Below are 19,877 nucleotides of genomic sequence, written 5' to 3'. Positions count from 1 at the left end.
CAGCAAAGCAAGGAGATGCAGCTATTTTACGATTTTATTTATTTATTTTTGTTTCGATCTCAGAAGTATTGGTCTACGTACGTACAGTAATGCAAGGAGGTGCAGCTATTTTAGGATGTTTGGCATAGCTGTGAAGCTTTGACTAGGTCAGATATGTTGCTGCAAGAGTTGCTCTACTTGTTGGGTCTCGCGCGTTGATCACATGAGTTTAGTACTGGTGAAAAGACCATCAGACTTTTTATCTTCTGAATTCCTTGTTTTTGGGTTGTTGTCTCTCCATTCCTCAGAACCTTCAAAGTTCGTATTTGCCATTTTTTTATCATAAATTCACGAATGGTGCATGCATGGATCAGCTAGCTGTTTCCGCCCTGCATCAAGTTTTCAGAGTCTGTTTCGATACTCTTCAATATTTAATGGAAGAAATATCGATCCTAATGTCCAATAATAGTCTCTGTTCATGGACATCGTAATACTCGTTTGTTTTGAATTACCTTCCAACTTCATTAATCATGAGTACTTCCGTTGATTTGCACAAGGCCGGGCAGGCTAGCTGTTCACAAGTTTTGCGCACAGGACATTATATATATTAATACACAGGCCAGACAGACTTCATAATGTTTTGTGGTGCATAACGGAGATGATACATCTTAGAACAGTACAGATTTTACACATATATTGTGACCCTTCATATAGGAATGTAGAAGGTGAATAGCCTTACTGTTAGATAACCATTATATATATATATATATATAGAGAGAGAGAGAGAGAGAGAGAGAGATCATAACAACTCTACATGACTCACTTCTTTTGTCATAATAATTTGCTTTGATTTGCATGCATAAATTTCCCAGTTCATCCATTCATTTTGCAAGCATTCCTTTAAGCTACGTCCATTTCAAAACTCATCTCTCTTTTAATATTACTCACTGGCTGGCCTACTCAATCATATTGATAAGGCTATATATTCAGGAAAAACGTAAACCTCAATCATATGCTATCGATCGATCGGCCATCAACTCGATCGATCGGAAGTAGTTGTGTACTGCAATTAAGCAAGTATTCATTATTTATTGGTTAAATAACTCAACAAACAGTACTTGGCCACATGTATATAGTAATTAGAAGATCAAATAATCATAGCTTAAAAGAAGTCAAAAGGGGAAAAAGAAAAAGAAATTAACCAAATCAATCATGCATGGTGTATGCTGGGTTGTCTGATGATCATACATTTAAATCAACATGCATACAGAATATATAAATTCTGATGCATGCACCAACTCCAATACTAGCTAATTAATTACTAAATGTGGTGAATCCCAGCCAAGATCCCCTTGGGAATAATCTCCATCAGATGAAAGAAAACCACAGCTGCCGAAGTTGGCACACTGAGAATGATTAAAACTAACATTCCCAAAGTCAAGCTTGGCCTGCTATTCATCATCTGGGATTGCAAGAAACCCATCACTCCGCATATAAACGAATCGTAGCTGGTGTAAATTCGCTTCTCCCAATCCATCCAATCCGACGGTGGCTCGTAGTTCCTCTCCACCATCTTCATCTCGTGGATTCGCTTACGAAGAACAATCATGTTTTCGTCCACCATTCGGCTGCTGTGGTTTTGGTCATGGGCTTCTTTTCTTGAAGCAAAAATTCTAGTCCTGGATGCTCTCTTTGGATCATGGAGGCCATGTTTGGAGCTACCCGGAAATGGGTGAAAAGAGAGAACAGATGAAGAAAGAATAGAAGTCGACACCATTGCTTGCTGTAGAAGTAAGAAAACAACAGTACTAATGATTCTCAAGAACGAATTGTGGATATATCTCGGCTTGGCTAGGAACTATACATGATATACATATATATATATATACACACATATGTAATTTTTCTTTCCTATGCTGCTTATAAATTATACTTTTCCATATAGATATAAGAAGAGAGAATTCTTCAAAAAGTAAAGAAAAGAGCATTAATTGGACATGTGATTGAACGAATAATTTAATTAGCCAACAAGGAATCATTCAAAACCGTGTGATCAATAACCGGCCACAGCCGAACTTTTAGCGTGCACGTAAACTAACTAGTTAGCTATTTTGATTAAGAAGCACTCTCAATGGCTTTTATATTATATAAAGAATTATTCTAAAAAAGAGTTTCATACCATTATGCAAAATGAACTTTAAAATACAATTAGCTATAGTAACCCGCTACATGTAGCGGGTACTATTTATCTTGTAATTTTTTTTTTTATTATTATTGATATTTCATTTACTCCATCATTTTCTTTTATTTTAATTTTTATCATGTAAGCAAATCCTTTTTATCGTTCATTATTTAAAATACATATATTTCATTCTCTTATAAAAAATATCTTGGAAATCTTTTTAAACCAATTTTTTTCATAATTTGATTGTATTTTTAATTTTGATTAGGCTTATATATATATATTTTTTACGTGTATAGGACTGAATTATTTTACATTGTATATAAAAAATTGCAAATATAAAAAAATATATAGATATTGTAAATTTATTGGTAGAAATGAAATATTTAAGAAGAATAAAAAAGAACAAATATTTTGAGCGCCTTGTAGTATATAGAGAAATAATAGATAAGTTGATGGATGACATATTGTATAAGTCAGTATGTAAAATAGAAAAAGTAAGTTTTGATGATGTATTTTAAAGGATATGATAATTAATAATCCATTGGGAGTGCTGTAGACAAGTGTTATACAAGCTTTTAATTAAAAACTTGATTCCATTAATAAAAAATAATTTTTTTTATACTTTTTTATAAGAATTTGTATCAAGTTTGTTTATTTAGAGCTTGTACATAAATAATTTCTTTTTGATTAATGGAGAAGGTGTCATGTACTTCACCTGGCCGGTGACGTGTTGGGCATATCTGTGTGGAGCTTGATTATGTTTTGTGACGGCTTAATTGATAACTCGACTTAACAATAATATAATATGGGTGAAAGAATTTTGATGTATTTGGACTTGATCCGGCCCAACTATGTATAGGCTTTGCTTTATATATATATATATATATATATATATATATATATATATATATATATTGTATTATTTCACGTCTGCTGAGCTGCCGCATTGTATTAGCTAATCATCTGAAATAAAATCTTCTACAACTGATCCGTGGATATAGATATATTGTCGAACCACATAAATTTGTATCGGGTGTAATTGATTCTACTTATTTTCTTTTTCTCTTATGGTCCTTAACATGATGACATACAGATGCTTGGATGCAATCAATATCACATTCATCGGATCAAAATGAAGGAAGGTTATCCTCTTAATTAATTTGAAGTACCTAATTGCGCCGATCTCAATGTTTCAACGTATACATAAATTTTGATAATTTAGTATTGAAATTCCAACAAAAATATATTACTAAAACTAAAATTAAAATGTCTAAACGGTGCATGATTATATAATTTACTCGTATATGATTCATGAGTTTATATATGCTGGTTTTGACAAGAGGGATCATAAGCGAAACAATAAAATTTCAAATTAAAATCTGAATTACAAATACTATTTAAGGCCAAAGTTTAGGAAGAAGCAATGAATGGAGCTAGCTAGCGGCCTCCTTTGCAAATTCCTCATACTTCAAAGGCCGAATTTTATGGTAGAAAATGTTTTAATAATAATTGAAAAATGTTAAATGTATTTAAGAAAAACTTAAAAAAAAAAACTTATTTTTCCATATGTCAGTTAATCATGATATGCTGAAAATCATGAAATCTGAAATTCAAAATTTGAATTTTAAAAGAAAACTAACAAAATGAGTCTTGTAAATAAAATTGCAAGTAAAAATATAATACATGTAGCACTACTCATAATAATTTAGCCACCAATTGAGGAATAATGAATATTGCAAAGGAGGCTCAATATTATTTCCTTCCATCTAGCATAAATAAATAGTTGCTAAAAGCATAAGTCTTACATTGTTATTATTATTATCAGTTCTGCTGAGTACAAGCAGGGTGTGCAAGCGGCAGGTAACCGGTTGTTTATTCGGTCTTATGTGGAATAAAAAAATAAAACAGAGAGCAAAAAAGAAAAAGTAAAAAAAGAAAAATAAGACCTCTCTCTTTTTCCTTCCCATGGCGGCTTGACTTTGCAGCATTCGAAGATTGTTCCATCTCATACATTTGCACTCATAGAACTAGTCCAAAAGCCTAAACCCAGAATCAAGAAAAGTTAGAGAAACTTCATAGGCTTAGATCGAGAGCTCTTTCAACCTTGAGTTCGCCTTCACTCCCTTAAATCCTATGCTAAATACCAAAACGTTAGAAAGCAAAACAAAATCCAATCTTTTAGTTACTCTGTGCTCAAATGCAAATAAAGAAACACCGAAAAAGAAAAAAGAAAAATAGTAATTAAAGTTTGTTTAGAATGGTGGCTATCTGCTTATATGGAGAGGGAGAGGGTGGATGGAGGAGAAAGGAGAAGGATCGGTCGGTCGGAAGCAAGGAGAGGGAGGGGTTACAACTGAAAATCTCGAAGGAGATAGAGAGAATGAATTAAGAGAGAGAAGGAAAAATGACAACACACTAACATGGCTACGCCGATTGCATGCCGTTTACACCATGTGCTTGCAATTAACATTTTTCTACTATTACTAGAGAAAATATATTTGCAACCGTAAATTGTACAATCACCACGTAATCACTTTGAAAAAAGTGAATAAAATATTAGATCCACATGAAAAAAATTAATTTTTTAATAATAGATCCCATTATTTTTCAAAACGATTATGCAACGTTTACATATTTCACCGTTGATTATAGAAATACTCATTAATTATTATTATTTTATTATTGTTAATTTAAAGCAGAAGTCTTCCTGACTCGATGACCCTAGAAAGGACTGGACGGCGTTTGTTTATATTTATTAGGACCCTGAACGGCGGTATCGTTGCTATTATATTATTACATTACTTTTCTTAAGTCGGCCGGCTTCAATTTTCTTGGAATAAATAGTGGGATTGGCGTCAGAGATCGGAACAAATTATGGAAGTGGTGAATGAATGGTAGGGGGCGAGACTTGGGATAGCTTTTGCTTGGATCAGACAAGTAATTAAGATTGTCATTGTGATATTTATCTCCCACATTCGTCATCTCTTGATTCATAATGATGGGTTGCTGCTGACTTTCTTTCTTCAAATTACTGCCCATAATGATTTTATATAATACTGATAATCTATGTTGTCACGTGTTAATCGGATTACACCAAGTTCAATTCAAATTTGTTTATTTTTAATCAGTTATTTTTGTAAAATAATTTATTCTTGTTAAAATGATTTTTTTTTTATTAAAAATAACCATTCTCATCGTAAATAACTATTATAAATACTCATTTAATTATTTAATCGATGTCATAAAATTACATAGTTTACTTTTATATAATCTCTTTGTGTCTATAATAATTCTCTTCAATTAAATAGTCAGACCCATCTAGTTCTATGAATTTCAGTTACATTTGTGAGTTGGGACAAAATTTGTTTGAGTTTATTCGACACATTTAATTTTGAGACGTGTCAAGTATTATTTTTGGATCATCTATGAATCAATTTAATTCGAACCATCTGATTAAAGGGGTCAAATCTCTCAATCCTAACCATTAATTTTTGTATTGAATTTATGTCCGGTATCCTCTAACAATGAGACAAAGCGGGCCCTTAAACGGGCATTTGTATGATTCTCCAAAATAATAATAATAATATATATATATATATATAAATATATATATCTCTATATATATAAAGAGCCTATAAAACAAAATTTTCTTGTTTTAACATAAATTTCTTGTTTTAACGGAATATACTGATTTTCATTAACTTTCCATCGGTTTGTAATAATTACAGAACACAAGGATACAATTATATTTTCATTTACATTCTATTTATGGCTACTTTTATGATTTTTGTTGATTTCTATTCCACTATTAATATCTTTAAATATGCTAATAAAACAGATTTATTATAATAATAATCATGGATTCAATTTTCAATTTAAAAATACGTTATAACAGGAAAACAGATTTATGTAGATTTGTCTTTTCGTATTTATTATAATAGGAAAGAATTATAATAATTTACAAATAGCCTATATTTCAATAGCTTTTAAGATATATATTAGTAATAAAATAATAAGATATATGTACTTTATTTTTATTTTAATAAAATATATTAGTGCTTTGAACTGCGCATACATGCCTCAGGCACGTAACATCTTACTAGTATATATATATATATATATATATATATGTATATATGTTTTGACTTTTGCTCAACAAGATAGGAAGCATATAAAATCTACATTAGGTCCTGAATACCGATGGCCAATAGTTTTAAGTACCTTTTCCTCTCCAGCCGTAATGCTTAGGGTGAGACGTTAAGATTGGAATTATGAGCCATTACATGTACCATTCATTCTAGAAGAACTTCCCAAGCCAATGAGAAAGCATCCACAATCAAGACATGAATGTTTCCAAAAGTACTATAAAACAACAGGTCATTAGCTCATGAAATTCACGAGGCTCTCCTTTATTGCAAAGACATCTTCTCTATTTAGCACCTGTATGAGATAAATCAATGAATAGTTGTACATCTAATAACGACATTATTAATACCCAAGTAACTACAAACCTTCTAGGATAAATGGTCGGACTTGGTCAATTGAAGGTGATTCAAGCTTCGGGTTTGATTCGACTTGTTTGAGCAAAGAAGGTTCGAGTGGGCTGTTTTTTTCGACTAAATCGGTATCAAGAGGCTCGTGCTGTGGCTCTGGTTGGATTTGGTCAGGAGGGGGCAGTTCAAGCCGCTGGTACTTAGGCCTGTTTTTCTCGAGGAGAAGGTAAGTGGTGCAATACCAAAATAAGAGTATCCTACTCTGAGCGATAACTGTCTCCTTAATGCTACTACCTCCAAAGGAGAGCCGCTCCAGTGCCTGCAAAATGCAAAGGAACTTATTCTAATACACGCTGTATCTAACACAATAAAGAAAACAAAGTATAGCAAGAAATAATTGTTTCTGAAATGGATTTGAATGTAAAGAACTCATAAATTCTAATGTAAAGAATGCTGTGAAGATGAGCCAATGAAGATTTAACGCGAATCTTCATGGGCTCATCTAATTTCACAATTATTTAAACTACAAAATTAAACCCAGTACTGCAATGGTCATGTTCCAATTTCCCAAGATTCAGCTCCGTACTTATTCCCAGGTGACTTGTTTCCAATTTTTTCATCTGGTATCTTGCAATATGTGCTAAGGTTGGAAGATGTACGAAAGTTTAGTTATACACGATGCAAATAGCTGCACTATTTTCAATATAGGGCACACATTGTTACATGAGTGTTCTGTTCTCTTAAGGACAGGATATCTATTTCATTACAAGTTATAACAGCACAATATTATGTGCACCCCCTTACCTGTTCTCCACTTTGAATATCAAAAGAATTCTGATGGTCAAACTGAAGGCCACTAAACTCATTGATGCAAAGCCCTTGAAAGGCCCTGAAAGTGCAAGATGAATAGAGGGGTCATCAATAAGAAAATATGAACATATTCGACCTTAATACCTACTATAAAAATACAAATTTTGTATAAATAATGCTCCTTTTTTAAACCTGGAAAATAACGATATATTACCATCTTATAAGAGAAACGCGAGGAATCCAACGAAATATTATTGGTGTGTTGTCAGCATTGACATAATAACCTCCAAACACAAGAAAAACCGTCATAAGAGATGGCCCAACTGCCATAGCTGCTTCAGTGGTTGGGACCATTGCCCCAACCGTGAGACCCATGGCAGATGCAGCAAACGATTCCACAGTCACGATTCCACAAAACTTCCCAAACCTAGATGTTAGAGTTCTGAGTCAGTAACTTGAAATAGATATAGAGTTCACAAAGATCAAACAGTAAAGAAAGAAGTACGCAGCTAGTGAACTATATAGAGTGTCTACTTAGAGGTCTTAATAAGAGACAGAGACACCTTTATCAATTCAGCAAATACTGTAATGGACAAGTCAAGCTTTTATAAACAATTCTAATACATCTTATTTGTTTACATCTCTTATGGGTCTTTTAGCGATGCTTTCACATGATGAAACACCTAGGCCTCCTAGACCCAAGCCTCAACTTTCATATCCCAAGAACTAAGTATTACCTTTCTGCTCATATAAGCAAATCTGCCTACTGTCCCCCACAACCTAAAGACATGGAAAAACGTATGCCTCATTCTAAAGCTACCTTACACTGCAAGCGCCAATGCGTGAGAGATGGAACTGCGACTAAACAGCTTCCAAACGACTCATTTTAAAACTCTTACCTAGGTCCTACACTTGAGTGAAGCAACCTGACTTTTTACCCTGATAGTGTAGTCAATACTTAAGTTGTAACAGCTTGAGAAATTTATCAGGCCCAGATGTACGACACTTTGTATTTCAGGCAGATGGAGGGGAATATATCAATCTGTAGGGCCACAAATAGAGAACAATATATGTTGTTGGTAACGTGCAGAATGGCTTCAAGTCTCCTTGTGCTTAGGGATAAAGCAGTGTCTTCACCTTCAATTTCACTCCTCACTCACCTAACCTTCCCACCTAGGGGGGAGAATAATGGAAACGACGAAAGTGGGAGCCATTCCTAGCCTTTCCAGACATTTTTATATCTTTTCCATCAAGCAGCTGTTTATGAATTTTGCAAAAGAAGAACTAAATGGCATATCCACTTAATATAGTCATCAATCTATTCTAACCCTGAGGGGTAGCTCAGCTGGTCCGGCCTTGGGTTTGCTCCCCAATGGTCACTAGTTCGAGTCCCCTTAGGGCCACTGGAGGTTTTCCTGGTCGTTAACTTCAAGGCCTCATGGGATTAGTTGAGGTGCACGCAAGTTGGCCAGGACACCCACAGTTATATGAAAAAAAAAAAAAAAAAAAACTATTCTGGAATATATTTGGAGGAACTATTTTCTATACCATTTAAACCATGCTTTCAAAGCAATCATTGCATTATTGGGAGTCCTTATTTATTTATTTATTTATAAAGTAAACAATTGTATTAATAGAATAGGCATAGCCCAACGTACACAAGATGATATACAAGAGGAAAACACTTATCTAGGATGAAGGGAAGGAAACAAGAAATTCATTCAGGTCTAAACCATTAAAATCTATAGCTATAGATCATATGTATAACATTCTAACAAAAAAAGATCTAAGATCCTCAAAAGATCTCTCATTGTCTTCGAACATCCTGTCATTTCGCTCTTGCTATAAGCACCATAGAATACAAATAGGAACCATCTTCCACACGGCTTTGATTTTTGGAATACCTCCTAGATTTGTCCAACAAGCCAAGAGTGCCTCCACTGTGGCAGGCATAACCCAAGCTAACTCTAATCGGCTGAACACCTTAACCCATAGCGCTCTAGCAACATCACAATGCAGTAGAAGATGACCCACAATTTCACCACTCTTCTTGCACATCCAACACTATTATGATCACCCCACGTCTTCTTAGATTATCCGTCGTCAAGATCTTTCCAAGTGAAGCTGTCCATGCAAAGAAAGTTGCTTTCGGAGGCGCCTTATTCCGCTAGATCCTCTTCCATGGAAAATGAGTGTTTTGCACCTACGTGAGAGACTTGTAGAACGATCGAGCTGAGAATGTGTCTTTACCAACTGGTACCCACCACAACTTGTCATTTCCTTGGATGCTCAGTCTCACAGAATACAAAAATTTGAAGAACTCCTCAAAGCTACCAACTTCCCAGTCTTGAGCCACCCTGCTAAAGACGATGCTCCACTGTATTTGATCTCTAGCTATCACCATAAAATCAGCCACTGAAGCTTCTTTCTCACATGCAATCCTAAATATTGAGGGGAATAAATCTCTTAGTGTATTATTTTCACACCATATGCCGCTCCAGAATTTTATTCTAGAACTATCTCCCAACACAAGTCTAGTATGAAGAACACCACCTCCAATCCCCGACTAATATGCTTCCAAGTCCCCATTCTGTGAGGCCCATTTACCTCTCTGCTACAACAACCCCCCACACTTCCATATTTATAATCAATCACCGACTTCCATAGAGCTTCCGGTTCCATATTATATTGCTACAACCATTTCTCAAGTAGCGCCCTGTTGAAAATCTTTAGGTTTCTAATACCCAACCCTTCCACGGGAAGTGGGGAACATACCTTATTCCATTTGAGAAGATGAAATTTAAAGTCACCCCCCATGCCACTCCAAAGGAAGTCCTTATACAATTTCTCAATCTGGATCACCACACTTGCTAGAATTGGGAATAGAGATAAAAAATACGTTGGTAGATTAGAGAGAGTACTTTTGATTAAAGTGATCCTACCCCCTTTCGACAAGTACAATCTCTTCCAACTAATCAATCTACGTTCGATCTTCTCGATCACTGTATCCCATATTGTTATATTCCTTGAGGCAGCCCCCAACGGTAGACCCAGGTAATTCATAGGTAGGGCAGCCACCTTGCATCCTAGAGTGTTAGCTAGTTTTCTGATATTACGAACATTATCAACTAGAACCAATTCTGATTTTCAAGGTTCACTTTTAACCTCAATGCCGCTTCAAAGCAAAGGAGTGCCCACAATTGGTTTTGTTCTGCCTCACAGAATAAGCGTATCATCTACAAATAACCAATGAGAAATGTTAATAATACCCCTAGAGAGGTCACCCACTGAGAATCCAGTCATGAAGCCACTGCAAACCAACGTCAAAGTCATCTTGCTTAGTGCCTCCATAACAATGACAAAGAGGAGTGGGGACAGTAGATCCCCTTGTCTCAGATCTCGAGAACTGTTGAAGAAGCCAATTGGACTACCATTTACTAAGCACAGAGAATCTCAATGTTGATATGCACCATCTAATCCATGAGCACCATCTCTCTCCAAATCCACACCTCCCAAACAAGTAGAGTAAGAAATCTCAATTAACATTATCATAAGCCTTCTCCATATCTAACTTACATAAGATCCCCGAGTTACAAGATTTTTGTCTGCTATCTAGACACTCATTGGTAATAAGGACTGAATCTAGGATTTGCCTTCCTCGTAGAAATGCGTTTTGGGGTTTTGTAATAATCTTTCCCCAACACCTCCCCTAAACGGTTTACAAGCATCTTAAAGATGATCTTATACACCCCACTAACAAGACTAATGGGCCGAAATCTTTGACATTCGATGCTCCAATCTTCTTAGGAATTAGTGTTATGAATGTGGCGTTAAGGCTTTTTTCAGATTTTCGAGCCATGAACAGTTCCCAATACACCTTCATCAAGTCCTCCTTCACCACTTCCCAACAAGTTTGGAAAAATCCCATAGAAAAACCGTCCGGCCCAAGTGCTTTGTCTTTGGCCATTTTCCTCACCACATCATGAACCTCCATCTCCTTGAAAGGCCTCTCCAACCTCAAGACATCCTGTGGGTCAATAGAATCAAAAGCCAAACCATTGATTTTGAGCCGCCACCCCCTTTGGTTTGTAAGCAAATGTTCAAAAAATCTAACAACATGATCTCTAATTACAGGGGCCTCGGTACATGCTGCACCCTCTATATTCAGCATTTCTATAGTATTGTTCCTCCTGTGAGAATTGGCCATTCTGTGAAATTTTTTTTTACTTCGATCCCCCTTTTTCAACCACAAACCTCTAGATTTTTGGCGCCACGAAATCTCTTCCAGCAAGATAACCCTTTCTAATTCAGTAACCACCTTTGAATTTCGAGAAATTTCTTCCAAGGAAAGAACCCAGCCCTCTTGTGTCCTCACTAGCTCTTGAAGCTCTTCCAATATGGACTTCTTTCGTTCCCCTATATTGCCAAAAGAATGTGTGTTCCAAATCTTCAAATCATTTTTTAAAGCTTTCAGTTTACATGCAAGAATGAAACTAGGGGTTCCATCAAACTGATATGAGGACCAACATTGCCGAACCCTATCCACAAAACCTTCAGTCTTCAGCCACATTTTTGAATTTAAAATACTGACGCCCTCCTTGGATACTATAATCAAGCAAAATTGAAAAATGATCCGAGCATAGACGAGACAGCCTCCTTTGACATACTTCCGGATATTGAGCTTCCCAATCCGAGGATACTAAAAATCTGTCCAATCTAGACTACGTATGATTATTTGACCACGTGAATGCCCCTCCCATGAAAGGGATGTCCACCATATTCAAGTCAAAAATAAATTTTGAAAATTCTCTTATTGCTGGTCGCATTCTACTATCTCCTGAGCATTCACTTAGAAATCTTACAACATTGAAGTCACCACCTATACACCATGGTAATTCCCACCAGCTAAATACTCCAGCTAATTCTTCCCATAACATAGTTCTATTGTTGTCTAAATTTGGCCCGTAAATACCAGCAAAGGCCCACATAAAGTTATCTTCCACACTTCTAAAAGAAACTGCCACTATGTACTCCCTTATTAAGTCCTCCATTCTCTGCACCACTCTTCTATCCCACATCACTAATACATCCCCCGAAGCCCCATCAGCTGCAAGACAAGCCCAATCCACATATGTACAGCTCCAAATACTTCTAACAATTCTTCTTGTAACATGTTTCAATTTGGTTTCCTGTAAGCATACGATGTCCGCTCTCCATTCACAAAACAAATTTTTTATACGAATACGTTTATTTGTCTTGTTAAGCCCTCAGACATTCCAAGAAACAATTTTAGGCTTCATAGAACGGGTGTTATACCCTTCTGTTTAGATCTCTCACGACTTGCACTTCCATCTTAATTAGTTAGCCTCTTTAACTCCCTTTGTTTTTTAGAAACTGATTTTTTAGGATGACTAGCTTCAATGGTTGTAAGCAGTGCCATAAATTGCTCCTCAAAACCTTCACACTCCATCCCTACACAATACTGAATTTCTTTTATCTTCTGTAGAACCCAATTCGAAGCATTAAACTGCTCTGGAAGCATACAGTTTAGAGGAAAGGGTTCCCCCTCCCTGTTGAGCCATTGCGAAGCTATCGGCATCCTCAACTCACCCGCCACATAAAAATTCCCATACTCCCATTCTGAATGACCTTGTATCGGTATGAGGCTCTTAGAAGACCTTAAATCTGCACCCACGTCCCTTTTTTCCTCTAGAAAAATGTCTCGGTTAACATCTGTATCTTCCATTTGCTGCGTAACCTTCGCCGGAGAAGATGCCGTCGTCAGAGGGGTGGCAGCTGCCGCCTCATCCTCGTCATTCGTCGGCGTTGTCTGGCTTAGATGCGCCGAAGATCCAGCACCCAGGCCCTCATCGGCGTTATTTGGCTCGGAAGAGCCGTTAGGTACCATGGCAGGGGCCTCTGTCAACACCTCTCCCGCCATTGCCTTCACCATCGGCATCTCCGACGAAGACTCCTCAGCCTATCGCACGGTCAACAGTGCTTTTACCGGCGGGGATACCAGCCTCCCGTTGGACAAGGGCCCATGGTCATCCTTTGGCCTAATTCTCCACACAAGCTTCACCAAACTGGCTCACGGACTTGAGCCCAACCCCATGGCCCGTCTGCTGGTGCCCATTAGTGACGCTGGTTCCAGTGTACGAGCCCACGCCCACTGTGGGTCTAGTATGCAACAAGCCCATGCCCACGCCAACACCCAAGTTTGTTGGTAGCACGCAAGGCCCCCTATCGCCTTCGCTTAGCCCATCACCCAGACCCAAGCCCACCCCCACCCCTTTTTCCGTCTCTGTCTTCCATAAAGGTTGGATGCATGTCTATTTCTAGTCATTTTTTATCATTTTAAAGAAAAACTCAAACTATCATGAAAATGTTTACCCACATTAATGTTGAGATTGAAGAATTGCACTTTGTGTCTGAAAACCAAAAAGGTCGACTTAATACTGAAATACATGTTTACCCACACTTGGTTTATAGAATAATGCAGACAATGCAAAACAACATCTTATGTCAGTTGGTAGACTTATCATACTCACCTGGCCAACCCTGGATGAAGACGAGCCATGGGATACAAAACAGCACCAAATATCAAAGGAAATGCAGCTCCAACAGGAATCTCAGCCAACAATTTAGAAAGCAGATAGGGTCCTAACTTGTAAGATCCCTTTGCACGCTCTCTCTCTACTATTGCACGTTCCTTGGGAAAGACACCCACAGTCTTTGTAAGAGCAGCCATCGCAGTGTTTATTGCTGTAACCTAAGAAACAATGAAAAGTACATTTGAATTAACCAAGAAATATTGCCATTTAAGAAAATGGACATGCAGGCTTATGGGAGAAGTTTCTGACTTTTAGTATGACAGCATCACATGATTGAATTTTCAACAACGGATGAGCTGCAGGAGAATTAGGAGGTTTATGGACATGAAAGGGTATCAAAGAAAGTACAGAAGTGTGATAATTCCTAAATACACTTGAAACAACTTAGTCATGGTTTTCTGAAATTCTTGAATTAGCCAAGTCTATTGAATACAGCTGGCTAATATATCTATGATCAGAGAGCTCCGATATGTTCTTTTTTTGTTTACTGTGTACTTCAACATAGAGTATTTTGAAAGATGGTGCTACCACTCTGCATTCCACCAACAAACACATGCACACGATTATCACGCATACAAATCACTTCAAAGTATGATCTAGCAAGAGACATCTCCAAAGCAGAAAATTCATAGATTCAAGAGATGCCATTTGGAAGTGTATAACCACTTTTTGTTTATGAGATGACATTTTTTGACAATATGCAAGTAAAATTTTTTATCAACATGGTTGAACTATGGTTGATATCATCAGGTAACGCTCTTTTTACCCTTCTAAATTTTCTGATTCAAACTTTTTACCACTTATTTCAAATTAAAGGATGCTTGGGGAATGAGATGAGATGAGAATTATGTGAATAGTAGTAAAATGATTTGTAAATAATAGTGAAGTTTAAGTTAAGATGTTTTATTGAGTTTTGAGAAATGAAAGAGAAAAAATTGAATACAAATATTATAAAGTTAAAATATTGTTAGAATATAATCTTTTAATATTATTTTTGTTTTAAAATTTGAAAAAGTTGTATTATTTTTTGTGTTTTGTTTGAAAATTTGGGAAAGTTGTAATGATCAGGTAATCATTAGATGAAAAGGTTGATGATTTGAAATTGAAAAGTGTTTGTGTTTGAGTGATGTCAGCCAAGCATACCATAGAACAGAATAATGTCACCAATTATGCAACAATAGGAAGCACTACAGTTGAAAATAGTTCCAAGGCTCTGCCAAATCACACTCATCGGAGTAGCTACCAAATAGCAAGGTGACCAAATACTGCACAATTACTTGTGTAAGCTTGCAGCAAAATAAATCACAAAAAGGAGCAGGGAATTCCAAGGGTATTGAGAACATTCCACACCTGAAGCAATCCCATTCTGTCTTGTATCGATGTCTGAGATCTTGACATTCTCCAGAAAACTGATCCAAATATGATTGCTGATGCAATTGACATTCTTGCCCGAACTTTATTTGTCGGTCCATCACGAGAAGCCTAGTCAGCCATTGAAAAGCATCAATCAATAGAACCTAGAGCTGAAGTTTCATTCACATGGGAACAACCTAACTCATCATAAAACCAAATATGCATCTCTCTAATTGTAGGTCCAGTGCAAAATATTTGAGTAATTGAAGATATAAATGTGACTTAAAGTTGTCAGAGACTTTGCCTGACTTGTTAAAGGATAGGTCTATAAAACAATATAAAAATAAAGTACACAACAGTGAATCAATTCAATGCCATCATAGTAATTCATGCCTTGTCTCATTGATTGAGAATAACTGCAAGAATATATCTCCTCAATTTAGTGTTGGTGGATGGAACTAAAACATATATCCAGATCCCTACATGTCACTTTCATCTGAGCAATACATAAACAGATACCTGCATAATAGATATTAGTAGACAGACTAACCTGCATCCATGCACGTTTAAGGAGCAACCAGAACTGCCTCAACCAACCTCCCTTCCTCTTGATTACAATTTTCTTGCTGAACTTTGGGCTGCTTTTGGAGATTTCCCATTTGGTGATTGGTGTAGCATAAAGAATTGTTGATGATTGTTGTGAGAATGACTCAACAAGACCATCTATCCTTTTCTGAGAAGAAGAGACACCCTCAGCAGAACTGTAGTCAATGGATATGAGATCGGCTAGGAATTCAGCAGGATTAACATGATCTGGACAATGGTGCCTGTTGAATCAACCATCATCAAACTTTCAGAAGTCATCACTCATTATGTTAGAGATTCACAAACCATTGATTAAATGCCATCTAGATGCACCATTGGAAACACTTTTTCTTCTCAATCAGTTTTTCTTCTTCCTTTTTTGGGAATAAGAGAGAAGTTGAAGAGGCAAACACCACAGCAACATATGGGTGTTAAAAAATATATTGAAATTGAAGATCAATTAATATTAATCAAAAGAAAACTTTATCCATCTCTAGCTCCTAATTGTAACTAGGTCAGTTGTATACTTCCTGTGTACTTGGGCTAGGCATAGTTCTTGCTTTAGTAAAACTTTATTCTTATAAAAAAATAAAAAAAATCAAAAGAGAAATTTTTATGTGTGGAACCAAAATCTCAAAAGGCTATGTAAGACCTTTGTATTAAGCCAACCAATAGATTGAATCGACTATGTTCCCTCACTGTTTCATGTGGCTAATAGCCATTATTCATTGCAAGGTTGAGTAGCCTCAAACACAACTGAAATTATCAAGAAAAGTCAAACATGCCAGTATTTTGTCTATGGAACAAAACATTAAGGGAGAGTTTATGTGTCTCGTGCCATTGATGGGTTCATAACATCATGTCATTGAGAAACCAAGGTTAGAACTTGATGTAGAGATGAAATTATTAGCCACATGAAACAAAGAGGGAACCATAAAAAACATCCAGGGAACAGAACAACGAATATAAAGTTAACAAAGTTCAGCTAACTACCCAAATTTAGAGAAGTATTTCAGTGGTTCTTCATGTGCAGGACCAGCATAAACAAGAGCACCATCTGTTAGCAATACAATGTCGTCAAATTTACCATACACAGACCCCCTAGGCTGATGAATGGAGCAGATTACGGTATGTCCATCTAGTGCTAGTTGTCGAAGAGTTTCCATCACTTTCTCTGCCTGGAAAGCATCAAGACCTAAAGGAAACACAAGTAATTTTGTGAATAAGAGAAACAGGACTTTGTTTTGTTTAATAATCGAAATAAGGACTGATGTGCTAGCTTGTAGTTTCCGATGGATACAATAGTAAAGCTCTTTGAACATCATGATTTACAAATTGAGACTTCTCATATCATGTGTGTATCCCAAAGAGAATTTACCTATTTAGATAAGAGATCGTAGGTTATAGGCTATAAGTGGTCACTACCATGGATAGAACTCATTATATAATTCTCTACCTTGCATTGCACTACTCAAATTTACACTACATCATTCTAGAGAAAAAAAATAAGAAAAAAACGTTTCTCTCATTCAGAGGTACTATTATTCATCTTCATGTCTGGCAAATGGAAAAGTTAGAGAATCACTACTAACCATAACCATAGTTCAAATATAAACATGAACATGATTCATTCTATTTTTTATCAAGTATGTTTACATGCCAGCTAAAGCGTCTTATCTGATACATAAGAAACATAACATTATGTAAGAAGAGAGAGCTAGTGAGGCATATTGCATGAGCAGAATTTAAATACGTATGCTTACCAGTTGTCGGTTCATCAGCAAATATGACTGATGGACTTGCAATCAGTTCACAAGCCAGAGATAAGCGTTTCTTTTCACCCCCACTGATTCCACGAACTTTTGCATCACCAACACGGGAATCAGCACAATTGACCTTTTGATGAAAAAGAATTAAGCGTCAATGGCCAAAACAAAATTACACAAGAACCCAAATTTCTTATACATATTTGATTGGAGTAAATTCTTTCATTTCCAATTACTCTCAATGGGAAAGCAGAAACTACTTAGAAAATCAATGCATGGTATTCTCCATAGCATGATTTTCCAATAAAAAACACAACTATTTATCATTCAATTAGCATGTCTACTGCAAAAGTTGGTGAACTACAGGTCAAAGCCAGCTACTCATAAGAAGCTGAAAACAAAATTCAGGAAATCAGCCCTACACCTGATCTTGCTTCTGCAATGCAGGGCATATACTATACGTGTGGCATGCTCATAAACTATCCAAACGTTTGCTTCTGATACAAACTATTACTTACAAATAATTAAAATTAAGTCCAGGCAATCTCACCAAGCCTAATTTGAATAGGAGGTTGTTCACATATTCATCTCTCTCTTCCACAGATGATATTTCAGGAAGCTGAAGCTCGGCAGCAAGAGAAAGTGTTTCCCGCACAGTTAGCTGCGAGAAAAAAAGATCCTCCTGTCTTACATAAGCAAACCTGCAAATACCAATATCAATGATTTTTTTTATTATTTATAAATAAGTAATGAACCCCCAGCAAAATTAAAAAAAAAAAAATTCCAAACAAAACAATAATTGACCAAACATCCATTACTTATAAGCTTTGTTTGAACTAGGTTTTCCATTGACCTCCAGAAGGCCTGATAAATGCACCCGAGGCGAAGCTGTCAGCTGACCGGACAGAACGTTGAGCAAAGTTGTTTTTCCTGACCCTGATGGCCCCATTATCGCCAACAGTCTTCCTGGTTTTGCCTCTCCACTCACGTTTTGTAGTAGAAATCGAACCTAAGGATTAAGATTCCGTCACAAGCAGTAGTGAATATTGGTAAATTATTCAAGTAATTCAATATGCAGTAGTGAAAATTTAGCCACTGCAATTAAAAATTCTCTATGATATTGTAAGCTAAAACTGGGAGCAGACCGCATCCAATCCCATATTTCAGCATTCAAAATTTTTTTTTCTAATTATTTGTGGAAAGAAATATCAGAGGTCTTGATGATGCAGCAAAGTTTTTGAAAACCAAACCATTCTATTCTAGTTTGGCTGAAACGACCTAAGCCAAACAGTTACAGAAGGATCAGCTAAGCTTCAACATTTGTTTTCCGACCTTTAACTAAATGAAGAATCAAGCCTCATCACGATTGACTCATTCGCCACGTTTTTCTCACCAACCATACGGTCTTCCACAAACATGAAAAAGATCCATAAGAGAAGAAAAAGATAAAATGAAGTTACCAACGTGGAGGATTTATCGGAGAGGGAGCAGGTGATGTTCCGCCACCGAATTGTCACCGGTAAAACTTTTCCGGGGACCGGAGCTTCACCAGCATCTCCATCTCCATCTCCGTCGAACTCTTCGTTGTCTTCGCGGTCTTCTGGCTCGGTATCCGGCAAGAGAGCTGGACCGGGGCCCGAAAACAGGCGGAGCAGGAGGGCAGCCGCAACCGCGACCAGAACCCGGCCTACACCGTTACCGCCAAGTCCAGTCACCACCTGGCCCACCTTCTTCCCGCCAAAAACCACCATTATCACTCTCCTCCTCCTTTTTCCTCTTCCTCAGCTCGAGTTGAGTCCCTGAGCTCGCTCGCACTTTAGCTTCGTTGCTTACAGTAAGTAATCCATAGAGGTATGAAAATGTGCGCTGAGCAGTTGTTTATAATTTATAATTTTGTGTTTAAGCAGACGGTGTCGTTTTTTAACGTGGCCGGAAGTCAAGTCCAACATCCTCCAACGGCTGTAAATGTTTCAACGGATTAGCTGCGCATGAGTGACGCGTGTCCCACCTTTTGAGGATAAGGTGCGCTTGGGCTGATTGGAAGCCCATTTTACCACCTGGTTGTTTAACATTTTTCACTCTCGAGCCTCTT

General features: G+C 36.8%; 2 protein-coding genes across 2 annotated transcripts; both read right to left on the bottom strand.

The window, feature by feature from the left end:
- Positions 1 to 1,176: 1,176 nt before the first annotated feature.
- Positions 1,177 to 1,887, bottom strand: LOC108979706. The gene has a single exon (XM_018950428.2). The coding sequence runs from the start codon at positions 1,754 to 1,756 to the stop codon at positions 1,301 to 1,303; it is 456 nt and encodes a 151-aa protein (XP_018805973.1). The 5' UTR covers positions 1,757 to 1,887; the 3' UTR covers positions 1,177 to 1,300.
- A 4,438-nt stretch (positions 1,888 to 6,325) lies between these two features.
- LOC108979708 (ABC transporter G family member 7) lies at positions 6,326 to 19,647 on the bottom strand. Its single transcript, XM_018950429.2, has 12 exons — positions 19,246 to 19,647; positions 18,604 to 18,794; positions 18,336 to 18,486; positions 17,783 to 17,915; positions 17,013 to 17,214; positions 15,985 to 16,261; positions 15,432 to 15,563; positions 14,019 to 14,239; positions 7,682 to 7,894; positions 7,462 to 7,546; positions 6,676 to 6,976; positions 6,326 to 6,604 (listed from the first exon to the last, which is right to left on the bottom strand). The coding sequence occupies exons 1-12, from the start codon at positions 19,534 to 19,536 to the stop codon at positions 6,594 to 6,596; spliced, it is 2,208 nt and encodes a 735-aa protein (XP_018805974.2). The 5' UTR covers positions 19,537 to 19,647; the 3' UTR covers positions 6,326 to 6,593.
- Between the last annotated feature and the right edge of the window lie 230 nt (positions 19,648 to 19,877).

This window comes from Juglans regia, chromosome 16, assembly GCF_001411555.2.
Source record: "Juglans regia cultivar Chandler chromosome 16, Walnut 2.0, whole genome shotgun sequence".
NCBI lineage: Eukaryota > Viridiplantae > Streptophyta > Magnoliopsida > Fagales > Juglandaceae > Juglans > Juglans regia.
This window is presented reverse-complemented; position numbering and strand designations above follow the sequence as displayed.

What these genes read in the sequence shown, in the direction of transcription:
- LOC108979706 (XM_018950428.2), bottom strand. Translation starts at nt 1,756, where the DNA reads ATGGTGTCGACTTCTATTCTTTCTTCATCTGTTCTCTCTTTTCACCCA.
- LOC108979708 (XM_018950429.2), bottom strand. Translation starts at nt 19,536, where the DNA reads ATGGTGGTTTTTGGCGGGAAGAAGGTGGGCCAGGTGGTGACTGGACTT. An exon ending in CCGATAAATCCTCCACGTTG is followed by an intron (nt 18,795 to 19,245) that starts GTAACTTCATTT and finishes CTTAATCCTTAG; the next exon opens with GTTCGATTTCTACTACAAAA. An exon ending in CTTCATCCAGGGTTGGCCAG is followed by an intron (nt 7,895 to 14,018) that starts GTGAGTATGATA and finishes TCTAACATCTAG; the next exon opens with GTTTGGGAAGTTTTGTGGAA.